At 35.2% G+C, this 19,175-nt stretch overlaps 1 protein-coding gene across 1 annotated transcript; it reads left to right on the top strand.

Moving 5' to 3' along the window:
- Positions 1-759: 759 nt before the first annotated feature.
- LOC124448470 (pyridoxal-dependent decarboxylase domain-containing protein 1-like) lies at positions 760-17,914 on the top strand. Its single transcript, XM_046999485.1, has 29 exons — positions 760-908; positions 1,138-1,259; positions 1,326-1,644; positions 2,821-2,873; positions 3,712-3,750; positions 3,823-3,885; positions 3,988-4,143; positions 4,701-4,756; positions 7,392-7,461; positions 8,914-8,977; positions 9,761-9,791; positions 10,157-10,194; positions 10,351-10,429; positions 10,758-10,842; positions 11,041-11,089; positions 11,181-11,252; positions 11,687-11,798; positions 12,203-12,246; positions 12,488-12,538; positions 12,639-12,732; positions 13,090-13,187; positions 13,953-14,058; positions 14,142-14,200; positions 15,102-15,214; positions 15,564-15,729; positions 16,048-16,125; positions 16,720-16,812; positions 17,347-17,449; positions 17,562-17,914. Exons 3-29 carry the CDS (start codon positions 1,531-1,533, stop codon positions 17,633-17,635), a joined length of 2,160 nt encoding a protein of 719 aa, XP_046855441.1. The 5' UTR covers positions 760-908; positions 1,138-1,259; positions 1,326-1,530; the 3' UTR covers positions 17,636-17,914.
- Positions 17,915-19,175: the final 1,261 nt, after the last annotated feature.

The raw sequence follows: 19,175 nt of genomic DNA on the forward strand, positions 1-19,175 counted from the left end.
TTGCTATAAGTTGTAGTAAATTTTGTTGTAACAACTTTTGTTGTAATAAACGTGTTATCACTAAATTTTGTATTCTCAGCTGCAAAAAAAGCATCATCGTCTGTTCAAAAGGCGCATTCAATGGCAACTAGAAAAGAGAAGACTCAAATGGGACCGGATCTAAAGAAAGCGTCTCTTCCAGAATCACGAAATGAAAACACTAAAACATCAGAAGCCCCAACTGTTACCTCAAATGAAAAACAATACGAGACGACGTTTTTACTCGCAGAAAAAGGAGCATTTCTTGTAATGCCAGAGAATTTTCAAAACATTCGTCAAGAACATAGGAAATTGTTGCGTCAAATACAGAAAGCGAAAACAGTTTCCCAAACAGAAAGCGAAAACCAATTCGTCATGAATATGGAGAATTTTTTCCCTCTCGATTTGCGGGGATTCCCAACGTTTGTGAATTACACAATGATGTTAGAAGACTTGAAAACGAGTACAGACAACTTTGTAGTTTTATGAAATTGGAGTTAATGAAGAAACGTTTAGAAAAACTATCAAAAGAAGCGGAAGAGGTTATAGAAGATGAAATAAAATGCAGGTTTGACAAGCTGAACAACGAAACCAAGCTATTTGAAAAAAGTAAGTGTGAAAGGTTTGTAAAATTGGAAATTAATGAGTTTGGAACCATCGAGCAAGACAACAAGGAATTTTCTTTACTATGTTTGCTGTTTTTTGCAAGTAGTCAAGCAATGGGAATTCTTGATTTAGATATGAAAAAGTTGATTAAGTTTTGTCCATTCGCCGACCATCAACATCATGAGTCGTTCCTGGAAGTAAACGATAGAGGAGGACGGTTTTCTGTCAGCTCAGTTGATTGGAAGACTGAAACAGACGGATATTTTACTTATCATGACGTTAAGGTTTGTGACTATGGGATTATTCTCATCAATTTGAAAGAACATGAAGCGCATTAATTTCTTGTGGATTAGCTTCACTTTTACATTAAAAAAGTAAGATTGAATGCATGGATTTCTTATGTACCATCCTCACAATGACATAAGTGTAAGAAGATAAAGTACATTGATTTCTTATCTACCATCTTCACTATGACATGAACACTTACAATACATGAAATTTTTCCCGTTCTAGGAACTAAGAATGTTGCTAAAACTATCCTATGATTTACGCTACTGTGAATATCAACTTCAATTCCAAAAAATCCTTGGCAACACTCTTTTACCTTTGCTTGGAGATCTTCCAACCAATCACGAGTAAGTTCAGTTTACATCGATCCATTTTAGATTGGAGAATCAAGCCTCTCTAACCTGTTTTTGTAGGCTATTTTTTCCTCTTTCTCGCTGTCTTTACTCAATTTTGTGCTGCGAGGGTAAGACCTTCCCGGCCTTTGTCAAAGATTGCTCACCCAACGATGAATAATAATCAAAATTGATGTGACGTTGCGCAAAGATTGCTCCAGTTCTTAAGTTCGTTACAAGATCAGTGACCAGGTGACGTTGCAAGTGTCTTCGTGGCTTCAGGAAAATGGCGGATGAATCTTCCATCGAACAACCAGCTCAACAAATCGAAGATAAAGATATTGCAGAAACACCAATGCAGGAAAAACCCGGTCAGGACGAAGTTGAAACTGCAGTGGAGGTGTTTATTTAGTTTTTGTCATTGGTACTTTGTTTTATGTATCGAGTTTATTTGATCATTTTCTACTTTGGTATGTCATCGAGGAGCCGACCTACCACAATTATGTTATATCTACTAATGAATGTCATTCTTATCACATTTTTATGTTTAAAAGCTACATTCGAATTCAATATTTAGCTCGGTCAGGCATTTCTTGCTTAATATTAAACTTTACAAAATTACTAAAACTTTGTACATACGAAGCGGAACTGACCGTACTGTTACTGTAAACCCTCATACTTTAAAGTGCCAACACATTTTAGTTAGCAATGTAAACGATAAAAATTTTGCAGTAAGAAACATCCATTCAATGTATTAATTATCGTCCACTCATCTTGTAAAGTGCTAGTCAGTATTATTTCTGTACAACGAGTTTTTGATTTGATTACGAGAGCATTGGCGTTAACGATTGTCAAAGACTAAACAGAAACTGTTTTTGTAAAACAGTTTGTCAAAGCAAAAGAAAAAGTTTAAGCGAAAGATTTGTTGTTATAACTAAAGCTATGCATGTTTTTGCTCCATTTGTCAAGTAAACTTCACTATGACTGGGGGAGATTTGAAATGCAACACTGAAGCTTTTATTGCTGGTTAAGTTGATTAAGGAAAAGTTTCCCTAATTATGTTTCAAATGAGTTCTTGTTTGTAATCAGTTGCAGGTGTTTTGGTAAAGACAACACAATTCTTTTTTTCATGCTGTGCAAATGTTTTTGTTTTCATTCAGTGGAAATACAATGAATGAAGCTCATTTTCCTAAGATGTGAATATTTTTTTTTGTTAAAAATTTTGCGAAGAGATTTTACTGTGCATGTATGGAAAGCAAACTTTTGAACCATTGCACCTCCTTTGAAATTTGTTACATGAAGTATTTGACATTTTAACAAACAAATGTTATTGTGTGTCACTGTTGTTTACAAACCATAATGATTGCAATACTTAAACTGACAAATGACAATACAAGGGATTAATCATCTTCAAAAATATATAAGTATTGCAAAAATTTTGATGTTAATAATTAATGCAAAAATTAAAATTATATTAACTGAACTCTGAATGAAACTGGATGTTGTGCAAAGTCACTTTTTATGTTCAAAATGCATCCAACTTTAGCTAACTTTAAACTTGTCTATTTCTTATAAGGAATCAAAAAATGTGATTGAAAGTTTGATTTCAACATTGCTTGATGTGAAAAGGTAAAAATTTATTAGTTGAAAGAATTTATGAGGTCTATACATCAGAAGGATAGATGCAGTAGTAGCTGACTCGTATTTATGCATGTTATAATTTGTATAAAACAATGGATTTAGAAGAAACTTATAGTGTATCATGCTTATATAATTTATCAATATGTACCGCGCCCCCAAGTATGGATAGTACCACAGCCCTTGTCAAGAAATTTTTAATAGCAGTTTATAATTTACATTTTTTTATGATGAGTATTAAAACATGGGTAGATCTTTCTTGCTTCACAGAAAAGATTTTTATTTATACATATCCTTTATTGATGTTATTATAACAGCCAACATTACACATGCTACATATAATCAAATTTTTGTGATGGGTGGTAGAAGCTTTTGAGGATGACTCTCCCCCCTGCCTCCACTTCCCCCCAGCCCCAAGCTATGTTTATTTAAGTTAGTATTAACATTGTACAGTCAACCATATTGATTAGTATAACACAAAATGTGGGAACACTGCTATACTGTATCTAAATGAACAAATGAAGAATTGCAAGGGCATGGCTATGTCTATGAATTTATGAAAAAATTTTGGACATTACCTCACTATTACACCTTCATCAGCATAGCCACGCTGCAAATTTGGTCATGCTATATAAATTTTTTTGTGTTCACTCTCTGCGTAAGCAGTAGATTTTTAGAAAGATAAATATTAATAATATGATGTTTACAAAGCAAAACCAAAACTTATGAGCTGTCTATGTTACTGTACACCTTTGTGGTAGAGTTTGAAAAACTGACAATGGAGAATTGCACAAATATATATGATGATATTCTTTGTGGTTTTTAACAGCCAAAGAGATGATAATGCACCTGTTTCTCTGAAAGATTGGTAAGTTTGTTGAAATATGGTTTAGTGTCAACATGTGATTGGCTCACAAATATTTCGCGTCATTGTTTTCAGTGAGACTGGACTTGATGATATCCTTCAGGAGGTCTGCTCCAAGATCGATGAAAAAGGCTTGCAGTATGTATTGATTCAAACTGAGAATGGTCAAGACCTTAGTTTAGTTTCAATTTTTGTGCAACCCGAAAAACTCGCATGGTCACTCCAACACTTTGAATTTAGGGAAAAGTATTACTGTAGTCCAGCACGCAGTGTTCACGTGTCTATCATGGCGAGAACATTCACATCGTATCTATCTCTTCTGGAGCAAACAAGACTTAACAAACTCTATGGAAACATTGTGGAAGAAGTGACGACGACGATGTCAAAATTCTTCAAGTAAGATTTTTACATTAAGTGGATGTGTGTCAGCGGTAATACGCGTGAACGCTATGAGGTTAAAAGTTTTCGTCCGTCTACTGCGCACGTCACAGAAATGAATGGACAATTTTGAGCAGCATGGCAATGACAAAAACAATGTTGTTTGTTTCGGGAAGATGTATTTTCTATGACAGGACATTTTTGTAATTTTAATTTACAATAAAAAAACAAAACTTTCCAACAATTGGGAACAGTTTTAAAGATATCATACTAGTGGTATTACTTAATATTAAAATGTCAGGCGATACGATGTGATGTGCACGCATAATAAGGATATCATGGGATATATTGTGCCACTTGCAAACAGGGGAGTAGGGAGAAGTGGTCAAAACCTGCCTTACGACTATTCATCCATATTCAACCCGCAAAATATTGATATATATTTAATACTGATATTATTGTACAACAATACTACCCTTCCCCATCCCTCATAGTTTTTCCAACGCCTTTCCGCTGGTCCTTATGACAGCAGTCACAATTTGCGTTCTGACTTTTTTTCCTTTTTTGTTGTACAGTTTTGAGAACAGTCTTGCATATTTTCACCATCACTGTTGGAGTGGAATTATCAAAGGTATTTATTATGTGAGCTATGAGACATTGATGTTTCTTGATGCATGTTAACCATATAACAATCTACAATCGTGTTCATGACATATGCAACCTGGCTTTCCTTTGACTATTTTAATTGTTTTAACTTTGGTGTTGCGACATATCACGTCTTTTGTTCTTATCGACACAGTTTTAATGAAATTTGGTTATTGTGTAAACGATAAGGTTTTGTCACGAATTGACTATGGGTATTTTAGGGAAGGTGGGACTTTTGTGTAAAATCATTCCTGCCATCAAAATAACAGCTGGTGAACGGACAATGTCTTCTCGAAAATGCTTGATGACTGACTAACTTTTTACCTTATAACAATAGTCATTTCCACTAACCCATTATTTATGTCTCCAACCTCTGTTGTAAGGCGATACATAGTCACGTATGGAGTGCTTAGAACGTCAAATTACGAGAATCTGTAGTCTAGAAAATTTTTTTACGTTATTTTGTGCCATGTAATGTTAGTGAATGTTGAACAACCGACTCTGCTGAAGTTGACCGTTCATCTTGAGCAAACACATTTTAGTCGTTATTTTGAGCCTTGCATTCTATGAACTTTAATCTAAAAAGAAGTTGACCGTTCATCATGAGCAAACACATTTCAGTCGCTATTTTAAGCCTTGCATTCTATGAACTTTAATCTAAAATGAAGTTGACCGTTCATCATGAGCAAACACATTTTAGCCGTTATTTTGAGCCTTGCATTCTATGAACTTTAATCTAAAAAGAAGTTGACCGTTCATCTTGACCAAACACAATTCAGCCGTTATTTTGAGCCTTGCATTCTATGAACTTAAATCTAAAAAGAAGTTGACCGTTCATCTTGAGCAAACACATTTCAGTCGTTATTTTGAGCCTTGCATTCTATGAACTTTAATCTAAAAAGAAGTTGACCGTTCATCTTGACCAAACACAATTCAGCCGTTATTTTGAGCCTTGCATTCTATGAACTTAAATCTAAAAAGAAGTTGACCGTTCATCTTGAGCAAACACATTTTAGCCGTTATTTTGAGCCTTGCATTCTATGAACTTTAATCTAAAAAGAAGTTGACCGTTCATCTTGACCAAACACAATTCAGCCGTTATTTTGAGCCTTGCATTCTATGAACTTAAATCTAAAAGAAGTTGACTGTTCATCTTGAGCAAACACATTTCAGTCGTTATTTTGAGCCTTGCATTCTATGAACTTTAATCTAAAAAGAAGTTGACCGTTCATCTTGACCAAACACAATTCAGCCGTTATTTTGAGCCTTGCATTCTATGAACTTTAATCTAAAAAGAAGTTGACCGTTCATCATGAGCAAACACATTTCAGTCGTTATTTTGAGCCTTGCATTCTATGAACTTTAATCTAAAATGAAGTTGACCGTTCATCTTGAGCAAACACATTTCAGTCGTTATTTTGAGCCTTGCATTCTATGAACTTTAATCTAAAAGAAGTTGACCGTTCATCTTGAGCAAACACATTTTAGCCGTTATTTTGAGCCTTGCATTCTATGAACTTTAATCTAAAATGAAGTTGACCGTTCATCTTGAGCAAACACATTTTAGCCGTTATTTTGAGCCTTGCATTCTATGAACTTTAATCTAAAAGAAGTTGACCGTTCATCTTGACCAAACACAATTCAGCCGTTATTTTGAGCCTTGCATTCTATGAACTTTAATCTAAAAAGAAGTTGACCGTTCATCTTGAGCAAACACATTTCAGTCGTTATTTTGAGCCTTGCATTCTATGAACTTTAATCTAAAAAGAAGTTGACCGTTCATCTTGAGCAAACACATTTTAGCCGTTATTTTGAGCCTTGCATTCTATGAACTTTAATCTAAAATGAAGTTGACCGTTCATCTTGAGCAAACACATTTCAGTCGTTATTTTGAGCCTTGCATTCTATGAACTTTAATCTAAAATGAAGTTGACCGTTCATCTTGAGCAAACACATTTTAGCCGTTATTTTGAGCCTTGCATTCTATGAACTTTAATCTAAAATGAAGTTGACCGTTCATCTTGAGCAAACACATTTCAGTCGTTATTTTGAGCCTTGCATTCTATGAACTTTAATCTAAAATGAAGTTGACCGTTCATCTTGAGCAAACACATTTTAGTCGTTATTTTGAGCCTTGCATTCTATGAACTTTAATCTAAAATGAAGTTGACCGTTCATCATGAGCAAACACATTTCAGTCGTTATTTTGAGCCTTGCATTCTATGAACTTTAATCTAAAATGAAGTTGACCGTTCATCTTGAGCAAACACATTTCAGTCGTTATTTTGAGCCTTGCATTCTATGAACTTTAATCTAAAAAGAAGTTGACCGTTCAACTTGAGCAAACACATTTTAGCCGTTATTTTGAGCCTTGCATTCTATGAACTTTAATTGCTTTTATTCAACCTTTTTTACGTGGAACTTTTCGTAGGTGGCTAAGCTACATATATAGTCATGCTATGTAAATTTAACTGTTCTCTACTCTTTCCAATGATAGATTTCACAAGACTTAAATAATAGTAATGCTTTTAAATTTACACAGTACGTCTTAAACTGGCGGGCTGCGTCCACCACAGCTTTGTGTCCAGCCATGATAAATGAATTTCTGCTTTTGTTTATAGTATGTCGGTTGGCATTACGTTTGAAGTATCCGAAATATGCAACAGATGGATTTACTGCTTTATACACAAGGTAAAACAACGTCTATAAAAATGACAGTGTTATTACTAGCGAGTAATATTTAAGAAATAAAAGATGTATACTGTGTTTGCACCGCCTTATGCAAACCGAGGAGACCTTTGGGAGAATTGGAGAGCAGATCAGTGCAAGCTTGAGACCGAAGGTGACTGCTTGATTGTTTTGATTGATTTGATTGGTTGAGCTCAGATGTGTTTTGCACAGGCAAATGTAAACACGGCTCTAGATCAATCACTGCACGGGTTTTATTGTTTTTATTTTATAATAGTACATTTTAGTACATGAGATTGACTGGTACATATTAGTACATGAGACTATGTACATTACAACATATTAGTACACATCAGTACATATTAGTGACATTAGCACATATTAATATACATTAGAACTTATTATAATATGAGCATAATGAAACACGTGCAAAACACATCTGAGCTCAACCAATCAAATCAATCATAACAATCAATCAGTCAAAGAGAATTTGCAAATCGATCATGATTACATTCAGAGGAAAAATTGAAACGTTTACTTTAAATTTGTCTGTTTCGCATTATTGTTATTTTATAAAAGAAATTAAAGATGTTTTTCCTGTTTGCACAGCCTTATGCAAACTTCGGAGACGTTTGTAAAAGCTCTCGAGCAGATGCAATCATTGAGTTCTATAATAACTGGAGCGGCTATCTCAAGCGCGATTTTAGATATAGGATGACGCCAAAAAATGGAGGAATTGACCTATTTCCGCTGAGATTTACCGAAATTGACTGCTTTGCAGAAAATTGCAATTTTTCACTCCCCCCTTGAGAAAGAGGGAGGAAAAAGTATTTTCGTGTTTGGCATTTGCAAGCAATTTATGATGAAAATCAAGGTAAAAAACTAAAATTCATAACAGCGAGTCAACTGTGGTAGCTAGTTGTCAGCTACTACGAGGGAAGCTTTTGATAATTACCGAAGAAGGAGCTTTTTGTTGGCTGCAAAACAATGCAGATGCGCGACGCAGCGATGTCAACATTCAAACTTGTTTGCACGAATTAAACTTTATGGTTTATACAAAGAAATAGGTCAATCGGCATCCATGTTTTTGGCGTCCCCGCCCCACTACAGTTAGCCGCTCCAGTTATTATAGAACTCAATAGATGCATCCCTCGACCTTCGGTCTCGGGCTTGCACTGATCTGCTCTCGAGTTCTCCCAAAGGTTACCTCGGTTTGCATAAGCCTGTGCAAACACAGTAAACATCTTTTCTTTCTTAATTAGTACATATTAGTACATATTAGTATATATTAGTACATATAAGTTCATATGAAGACACGTCGTTACACTGTTGTAAACTATGAGCACCAGAAAACAATAGCACACATATGTACTCAATGATACGCACCTGTACACATGTGTGTACATATCAGCACTCTATAAAGTTCCTAAGATTACCACTGACATTTCATTTTAGACCTCCAGTTATCTATATAAGCGCAGCGTCTCATCCATCTTTTGGAGCTTATCTTAGAATGGAGGTATGTTTTTGCCATGTAGTGAAAACATTATAGAGGGTGGGATAGAAGTGTATAATTATGGATCTCAGAATGGAGGTATGTTTTTGCCATGTAGTGAAAACATTATAGAGGGTGGGATAGAAGTGTATAATTATGGATCTCAGAATGGAGGTATGTTTTGCCATGTAGTGAAAACATTATAGAGGGTGGGATAGAAGTGTATAATTATGGATATCAGAATGGAGGTATGTTTTTGCCATGTAGTGAAAACATTATAGAGGGTGGGATAGAAGTGTATAATTTTGGATCTGAAAATGGAGGTATGTTTTTGCCATGTAGTGAAAACATTATAGAGGGTTGGTTAGGTTATGGATACAATTTTCTTTTCTCAAAATAGTCAGCATTTGTTGTCGTTCAACATTTTTAAAAATGGCCAACGAAGACGTTGAACAGCATATATATTTAAGGTCCATCTGAAATATAAACCGGACATATATAAATGACGTTTATGTTACTTCTTGTTTGGTCGTGTTTACACAATACTTGCTCTGTTGTCGGATTAAGTTACAAGATATCGAGTAATTTATCGTTACTCTGCAAACTTCTAGGTGAAAAAAATTCGGTAGTTTGTAATATCATACTTAGGTCTAGTATGTTCACACTTGAGTAATAAAAAACGTTCCTGCCTGAATATTTAACAAGCGCAAAGTTGATATCGCTAATCGTGTGACCGAAAGCATTCTGGATATTTGTATCATCCTTTGTAGTCATTATAGCGTAAATGTCGCCTTAATTTTCTTTTAGTTGGGTCTGCCACAGTCAAGTATATGTGAAGGTAGGTTGAATTGTATTTGAAAATGTTCTCTTTGTTTATCCTGCTGCCTCCGCTGTATTATGAGAAAAAACGTTATCATTGTTAGAAAATTGCAGGTCACTTTTCAGGGGGCTGTTTTCTCCCGGAGGAAGTCATCCCTTCCTTACCTCGAAATTAACATGAAATTGAGACACTATGATTTTCGGGGTCATCCCTTGCTTACCTCTAAATTAGCATGAAATTGAGACGTGCTGTGAAACTAACGTAAATTTTGTAGATTCGGGATTTGTGTAGATTCTTTAATTTGTATGTATAGGATGAATTGAATCATGAATTAGTTTTCTCAGTGCATTTAAGGTTTTTCTGTGTCTTTTTATATTACATAGTACCATGCAACACTATGTTTGGTTCGACGCATACCATGGTAAGTTTTAACTAAATTGATCACCATATTTATGAATATGCTAAGTCCTGATGCATGTGTTCTTCACTCATTGCGTATTGATGAATACACAAATTTTTATTGTTATTTTATTTGTCATAATTTTTAATATCTCTGCATTATTTGCTTGTCCTACAGGATATTGCAGCGTTTGAACGACTTTTGAGTGATGATATTTCATGTGGAAAAACTCCTCTATTAGTTGTTTGTCATGCAGGTACAAAACCATTTCGCAAACCATCTATTTTAGTTTTCCTCTTCATGTTTGCCGTTGCTATCCATTCATACTGAATCTTCTTTTCCATTTCCCAACATACAGTCTTTATGTTTCTTCTCTCTTCATGTTTCTGTCAATATTCAGTCATACTGAATCTTCTCTTCAATTTCCCAACATACAGTCTTTATGTTTCTTCTCTCTTCATGTTTCTGTCAATATTCAGTCATACAGATTCCTCCCTTCCATTTCCCAAAATACAGTCAGTGTATTTTTTTTCTCTTCTTGTTTCTGTCACTATCTATTCTGAATCTTAGCTTTATTTTCTTAGGTACGCCTTTGGTGTGTCATACTGACAACTTACAGCGACTCAGGGAATTGTCAACTCAAAATGGCCTTTGGATGCATGTCATTGGGTAAGTAAAGATTTGTTTTAGTTCATTCAATGAACGTTCCAATTGTTGCTTGTCAAAAATTGTATCACTGCTGAGATTCATGATTTTTATCTCGTACAATGCATCATTGAATAAAATTTTCTGCATACTTGATTTTGGAGAACTATCGTCTTCAATTGTTTTTGTTGGATCAACAAGTATTAAATTATTTCTATGTAGAGATACTTTGGCCACTCTTTCATTGACGTCTGTACCTTCATCAATGACGGTATGAGATCAACATTTTGTTTATAATCCCCTTTTTCCCATACGTTGTCATCATATCCTCAAACTATAGAGATATATACGATAAATTTTAGCCTGCGATCAGCAGTGACAGCGTCACGCTTTTGTTGCATCGATGGTTTTCCATGCCAGCGGTATATTGCTGTGTATCCATTCAAATATGTTAAATATACCATACATCCGTTACATCCTTGATTACTTTGGAGATGAGCTATCTTGTATGTCAGTGAGTATATGGCTCAAAGGGTAAAAGAAAATAGAATTTATTATATAGTATTATATAGAACGCTTCGTCAACCGGAATTTTGTGTTTTTGCATGCGTAGTCAGCCATGGCAGTTTTTGGCAAACTGAGATCTTCTCTAAATTTCTTGTGTTATGAAACTGCAAGACACGTGCGAAACACTAATTTCAGCTGAACGTTGACTCTCTTGACCAGAGACGTATCTAAATGCGGGCATATTTGTACAGTCAATCCTATTTCGTCTGAGAAATTAGGCCAAAAAACTAACCATCCAAGACTAATGAAGGTATTTCACATTTTAATCAGATGCATTCCTTGACTATTGCATAAATAACAGACATTATTCAGAAGTAAAGATCCCAACCACGCTGCCCAAGCCGGATTATCATGTAGCGAACAAGATGTAGAATCTTTGATTCTCCCTCTGTACATATCCATCAAGCAAATAGGTGAGACAACAAGTCAATATGTGAAATCCATTACCATAGAATGTGAAAATCCACAGAATGAAATCTCATCCCGAAATCCGGAATCCAAAGAAGTGAAATCCAATACCATAGAATGTGAAAATCCACAGAATGAAATCTCATCCCGAAATCCGGAATCCAAAGAAGTGAAATCCAATACCATAGAATGTAAAAATCCACAGAATGAAATCTCATCCCGAAATCCGGAATCCAAAAAAGGGAAATCCAACACCATAGAATGTAAAAATCCGCAGAATGAAATCTCATCCCGAAATCCAAAGAACAAAATTTTGAATCCCAGAAGCAGAATTTGAAATGCACGCTGTGAAATCTGGGATAAGTATGATAGGAGCCATATATGTAAACCTTTTTTATTCGAAATTTAGGTCTTGAAGAGCTGCGAAATACTGTCGTAAAAGCTGGAGAACTGGTATGTTATCTTTGGCTTTAATATTGCATTGCTGAGGCTAGTGTTTTCGTGGATTGATAAACACACTCGATTTGATGGAAAATTGTATTTGAGTAAAAGTATTCGCTTTGTCTCAATAATGAATGGTGGCGAGCTTGTTTATTCGTATCGTCATTAACCTACGCGTGGGTTATTTGAAAATATGGACCTTTTATACGTATTTTGCCATGTGCGTGTTTTTAATAACTCACTATCCCTGTAGGCCCAACATATGTGTCATCTTTTGGATTTACTTCCGAGTATCAAGCGGATAGTAAGTGTACTCTATTGCTTTTTAAATGTCTTTATTATCCTTGGAAATCCCCCTATTTGAGTAATGGTTATCAAGTTCTGGTTATTTTTGTTAATTTTAGGAACAGAGTCGTAATATTTCACCTGTCGTAGTATTTCGCTATTGTGGTAATGCTTCAGAACATGCGAGCTCAGAGGGCAGCAGTAGTGATGAAGGTCAGTTTACCACATTTTCACTGTGTATGTAACTGGATGGCTACCTAAGGAAGCCATCAAATATGTTTATGATACATCTGCAACGGATGGCGCATGTTTTTCAATACCTCTACCCACACGAGGACTTTACGTGCAGAAAATTTTCACTACCAAGGAGTGAGGTTATAGAACTGACCCTAACCCAAACCCTGATCCTAACCTCTAATCGCACGAGGACTTTTGCCGAATCCAATTTACGCGCGAAAAATTTTGACTACGAAGGAGTGAGGTTTTTTCTAACATAGCCAGTGATTATTTATAATATGTAAGTCTCTAAGGGTAAATGTTTCAGTCGTCGAAAGTCATATATTCTTCCAGGTGACGATGAATCATCCGGCGAGAAAAACACGTTCAAACAATCTAAATCTGACAAAGAGAAGGATTCAAATGCTCTGATCGACTCTTTAAATAAAATGGTGAGTTTATGTTGGCTTTTAAATCAGCGAAAAATCAGATTAACCTGATACTACATGCTGGCGGCTAAGATTGGTAATTTTGTATTTTTTATTAGAATACACTTCGATCATTTGCTTTTGTAAAAAAGTAACTTCAATCGATTTAGAATATGTTTAAAGTGCCCCTGTCAGCATAAATTTTTACTTGCGATATTAAATCTACGTGTGATGTTTAACACATAAGTGAAAAAAGTTTTTTCATTTGATCCAATCGTCCCGTTTTTAAAGTGGTTTAAATTTTGCAAAAATGCCTTTTTTATGTACCTTGCCTGTCGTGTGAAAAGTCTGGTACGACTTACATTTGTGACGTCATGCATGGTACATGTCAATACCAAGTATATATGCCATCTGCCTTGGATGACATCAAAATTAGGCTAGACCCAGACTCCATGCTACGACGGACAAAGTCCATTAAAAGGCAACTATAAACCACTTTAAAAATAGAACGATTGGACCAAATTGAAAAAAAATGTGAGTTTTTCACTGATGTGTTAAAAATCACACCTAGATTTAATATCGAAAATGAGCACTTTTGCTGACAGGGTTCGCATTGTTTTGACCTACAATCGTTTTAGAATATATTTAAATAATGAATGAGGTCGACAATTAGCATTGTTTTGACGTTAAATGTTGGCAACATTAACCAGTGGTGGATTTTACCTTCCAATCCTGATAATATACATTCATTTTAACGATTTCATACAAAAATCGTTTTTATCTTTAAAGTTGGTGTCGTCTCTTTCAAAAGAAGCTGTTCATGTAAATATTGATCTTATTCATGTTCCAAATAATGGTTGGTGTCTTCGTTTTAATCCATTGCTTTCTGCTGCAAGTAAGGATTCATTTTACTTAAATTGTTGTATTGCTTGTGTACAGACACAAGAGGAAATATTTCTTCAAAATTTTTCATTACAGCATCAGCGACAACTAACGATTCCGTGGATTATTTTATAAAATGTCTTGAGACAAAAGTTGTAAGTAGTGTCTCTTTTTGTTCTTATGAATCAAGACACTAAAGCACAGGGAAATGTCATAGTATGTTTGTACAGAGTTCATTTCATGATGGAATGACATTGTAAATAGCACTACGTTGAAATTATGAAATTAATGGCTCGAAGAATTCTAGTACTCGGGTTTTCTTATTAGATTTTTATGAAAACACTTAAGTGAAGTTCCATAAAAACCTAAGTTTCAACGTCAGATCTCTCTTGATGAAGACACTAGACTGGAGTATATAAGGACTCAAGTTTCAGTATCAAATCACTCCTGATGAAGACACTACACTGGAGTATATAACAACTCAAGTTTCAATATCAGATCACTCCTGATGAAGACATTAGACTGGAGTATATAACGACTCAAGTTTCAACAAAGTAAATGAAGTAAATGGTTTGAACCCGGAGTATCGTTACCTGTTTGTAAATGTAACGTCAGTCAACAACATTCGACAACGTCAGTCAACAACAACAAAAACAGTCCTTCTCAGGACTATACCAACCTGGACGATCTACATTTACAAACATGTAACGATACTCCCGGTTTCAAACCATTTACTTTATTACGATCATTTGAAAGACAGAGCGAACAACTTGCTAACGACTACATACGTTTTGCAAGCAACGTCAGACGCATACGCCAACAACTCTGGTTCAACCACCGCTGCAAGGACGTAAAAACCAGATAACAAATACGGCTAACCTGAAGTTTACTCCTCATTTGACTCTGAAGATGACTACCGCTAAGGCTGTCGAATTGTCAGTCAACAACAACAAAAACAGTCCTTCTCAGGACTATACCAACCTGGACGATCAAGCACCAACATGGAGATGGATATCCATTAACCGAGTTCTTAATGAATCTTGTTCACTTTTTTAGAGTGCATTTGATGCTACGTTATCAGACAGGATTGGTTTATTGACTGCTCTGTCAGATAAACCACACGTTGTGAGGGTTGATCTTCCAGACTTTCCTGGTGTTGGTGCTGTACAGTAAGTTGTCATTCATTATTTGTTCTTATTAAATCTATTTTTGAAAAATTGTACGTACACTGATAAATAGTTTAGTACGTACATAGATGAATTGTTTAGTACGTACATAGATGAATTGTTTAGGGCGTACATAGGTGAATAGCTGTCTGTACATGTCAGATAAATAGTTATATACATAAAAGGACAAATAGTTAGGTACACACTAGGATAAATAAGTACGTACAAGCGCAGGATGTCGTCAAGATATTTATAAGCACAATTCCAAACCTATTTTTACATGATGATCCTTTTAATACTTGAGAAATAGTTATTCGGGTTTGTGAATCTTTCTCATTTTTGTATTTTTCAGGTTTATTCCACATTTCTGGACGACTAAACTACTAAAGAATCTTTCCGCTGCCAAACAAGAAGAAATTGATGAACTTAACTCGGACGTGTTAGCGAAACTCTCCGATAAAGATCTATTCTCGAAGGGGGAAACCCCCGACGGTCGTGTTTGTATAAAGATTGGATTGGTAAGTTGTAGTAATTAGATATTATTTTTTTCTGTTTTTCTTTGCTACAATAAGTGGACTTCACTTCAAACTAGTCAATCACCATCTGTTAATATACTCAAACGTTCTACCAGTTAAAGATTGAACATATAGTGAACCTCAAACTAATCACCATTAGTTTATATACTCAATCATCTAAAAATAAGTCTAATCTAGTGTAGTCACGTGTGTCTTTTTGTGCCTTGTCACCTTTTCACCTTCCTCTCAGGGGCGAGGGCAGGTAATTGTTTTTGTTGTTGCCAGTCTTCAGTCACGTCATACATCTGAATTTTATGTCAGGTAAATAGAACTGTAAGCGTGCAGGAGATCGTTGAGTTACTTGAAAAAACCGTAAAAGAAGTTCAAGAATCTACAAAGGTATTTGAATAGCGATATTTTTAACTACGACAACATTGCGGAGGGGGGAGGGGGTTTGTTACTGATGCAGACGCGAAAAAATATATTTTAAACATTCCCGCCATTTTTATCACGAAATTGAAGTCGTACCAAATTGTAGTCGCGCCAAATTATAGTCGCGCCAAATTATAGTCCTACCAAATTGTAGTCGCGCCAAGTTAGTTGTCGCACCAAATTGTAGTCGCGCCAAATTGTAGTCGCGCCAAATTATAGTCGCGCCAAATTATAGTCGCGCCAAATTATAGTCGTACCAAATTGTAGTCGCGCCAAGTTAGTTGTCGCACCAAATTGTAGTCGTGCCAAATTGTAGTAGCACCAAATTGTTGTCGCGCCAAATTAGTAGTCGCGTCAAATTGTAGTCGCGCCAAATTGCAGTCGCGCCAAATTGTAGTCGCGCCAAATTGTTGTCGCGCCAAATTGCAGTCGCGCCATATTGTAGTCGCGCCAAATTGTTGTCGCGCCAAAATGTAGTTGCGCTAAATTGTAGTCGCACTAATATAAGTGAGAATAAGTTGCATTAGCGTGTCAAAAAACCGATCGTTATTTGTTTTATAGTTTATTGAAAAGATGTCAGAAGCTGTAAGAAAAGGTATCGAAGCAGCTCAGCAAGATTTGGTTCAAGATTCAAACGACATTCTTATGGAAGAGGTGAAGAGATAAGTTTAAACAATTTTGTTCAGAAACTTCTGAGGTTCTAGTCCCTTCAACGCTGCGCATTAGTTTGACGTTTTCAAGTACTTATACTATTGGAAATTCGATCATTTCATAAAATATCACATTATGCCATTTATGTAAGTTACGTTTGCCCTAAAGCTCTGTGCCGAGGTTTTTGCCCATTTTTTGGTAAAATTGTTGAACTCTTCCTTTAAACGAATAATCGACCAGTATCCATGAAGTGAACCGCTGACCAACAAGTGAACTGCTCACCGCTGAAAATTAAAATAAAATGCTAAAACATGTTTACACTTTGCTTGATTTTGTTAAAAAGTTTTCCCATTTTAAAACTTAAAACAGTTATTTTAAAGCACTAAAGCTTAAGTCGTCAACAACGAGAAATTATCATTTCAAGGGTCGGCTATTCTACTCTGTACTATGGCTGGTATCTTAAGGCTTCTGTGAAAGGTAGAGGTATATTTATTTCATACAAATTTATACCAATACTGTCGTCATTTTAACTCATAGGGTCTACTACGTCAAGTACCGCTCGTTTCCTCTGTTTATAACTGGTTTTCACCTTTACAACATGAAAGAAAGATTAAAGGGAGAACGTTCGATCTTTCATCTGGTAAAATCTAAAAATCTATCATTGTTACTTTTGCCATCTTTTGACTTATTTGCTTTTGAAATGTTTGGTGAAATTTTACTGATTTCATATGATAAATTACTCTGTTTTTAAGGTTCACTTCAAACCACGGAAAAAACTTATAAATATCATTTGCAAGTACAAGACGCTGAAGAAGCGACTGAATGACACGTGATTTAATAACACGTTACTGAATGACACGTGACTTCACGTTATTTCATCTTTCATGAGGCGTTGGTTGCAATAAACCGCATCTTTGATATATTTATGAGCTAGCAAATCAAACCATTTGTTTGTTTTGTCATTTTTTTCTTGCGAATGGCTCGCACTCTGAAATAATCGTTAGCTACATTTATATTAATACCATATATTGTTAACCACTCGCTCAAGTGAAAAAATAGAGAGATTGGCGTTAGGCTTTTGAAATTAAATTCATTCAGAATAGAACAACGTATTATTATCATACGCGGTTATATTTGTTTCACAACTATTTATCTTTATTCTCAATCCCAGACTTCCATACTTTGCTCACAATATGATATGGTAGGCATGGGAACGAAGACGCTTTTTTTGTTTTATCAATACTTACGCGAAAACTGTTTGTTTTAGTTTCATTTACGCGTTCGAATTGATGGCGTTATAGTGCTTGCATGATTTTATTCACGAGTCTGTGTCATTTGCCATTATTGATCAATCGTTCCTTACTGTTTGACATTTAACTTCCTAATGACATCGATGATCTTTCACTATTACAAGTATAGTAGAATTGCGCTTCATGTTTTTCTTGTTTTTGTTACACAAATGAGCACTTGAATAAGCACCACACCCCACCCCCCTAATTAACGTTCTAGTTACGCCACAGTTAGTGCAGTGAGTGTAGAGTTAAATGTACTGTTAATCTTTTCATGACTACATGTTCAAAATATAGCGGAAAATCTAACAGCTTTTCATCGGTGAAATCAAGAGTAAGGAAAACCCATTCGGTAAAAAAAATAATATTTTATGAAGAAAACAAAATTAAAATCCTAATATTATCCAAAAGAAAAAACAACATCTTCACAAGTATCTTTATATGTTTACGTTTGAAATATTTTATTAAATATTTGAATACTTTACCAAGTGAATGGTTAGGTGCAAAAAGAAGCAACCTAGGTTAGCCCAAGCTTTGGGTTGGTTGGAGTCTTGGGTTCGGTTGCACGAAGCCTGGATAGCGTTATCCATTGGATAGCAAATATTTTCAACTTTGTAAAAAATGTGTTTGTATTTGTCTTAGGAAAAAACATTTCGCAATCTTCGATATTTTATTTCATTAATTGCTCAGTTCGAATCTCATATTTTTTGCTTTTTAAAAAGTTCTTTAAAAGTTTTAAAAAATTGTTAACCAATGGATAACGCTATCCTGGCTTCGTGCAATCTCCCACAGGCCCATAATTGATCATAAATCTTTTGAACGGTAAGTATCGTTTTATTGCTTATCTACTTTTGTATTCTATACTAACAATTCGAACCTATAAGTCTGTAACAGGTCTGTTTTGCCTCTTATTCGGGAAAGATTATAACGAAGATTGGACTACATCAGGATAGGGCTAATATATTGTTAGCGTCTTGGTGAAAGAACTAGCACAAAATAGAACTCCTATCTTTCTAGATAGAAAACATTCTGAATGAAGAGCATAATTGTTGTAGAAATTCTGCCGTGCAGTAGGGA

Source organism: Xenia sp. Carnegie-2017, unplaced genomic scaffold, assembly GCF_021976095.1.
Source record: "Xenia sp. Carnegie-2017 unplaced genomic scaffold, XeniaSp_v1 HiC_scaffold_23, whole genome shotgun sequence".
Classification (NCBI taxonomy): domain Eukaryota; kingdom Metazoa; phylum Cnidaria; class Anthozoa; order Malacalcyonacea; family Xeniidae; genus Xenia; species Xenia sp. Carnegie-2017.

Bases quoted from the DNA above. Each gene is read 5' to 3' on its own strand.
- LOC124448470 (XM_046999485.1), top strand. From the start codon at position 1,531: ATGGCGGATGAATCTTCCATCGAACAACCAGCTCAACAAATCGAAGAT. The intron at 3,751-3,822 runs GTAAGTTTGTTG...CATTGTTTTCAG, and splicing joins CCTGTTTCTCTGAAAGATTG to TGAGACTGGACTTGATGATA. The intron at 3,886-3,987 runs GTATGTATTGAT...CTTTGAATTTAG, and splicing joins ATCGATGAAAAAGGCTTGCA to GGAAAAGTATTACTGTAGTC.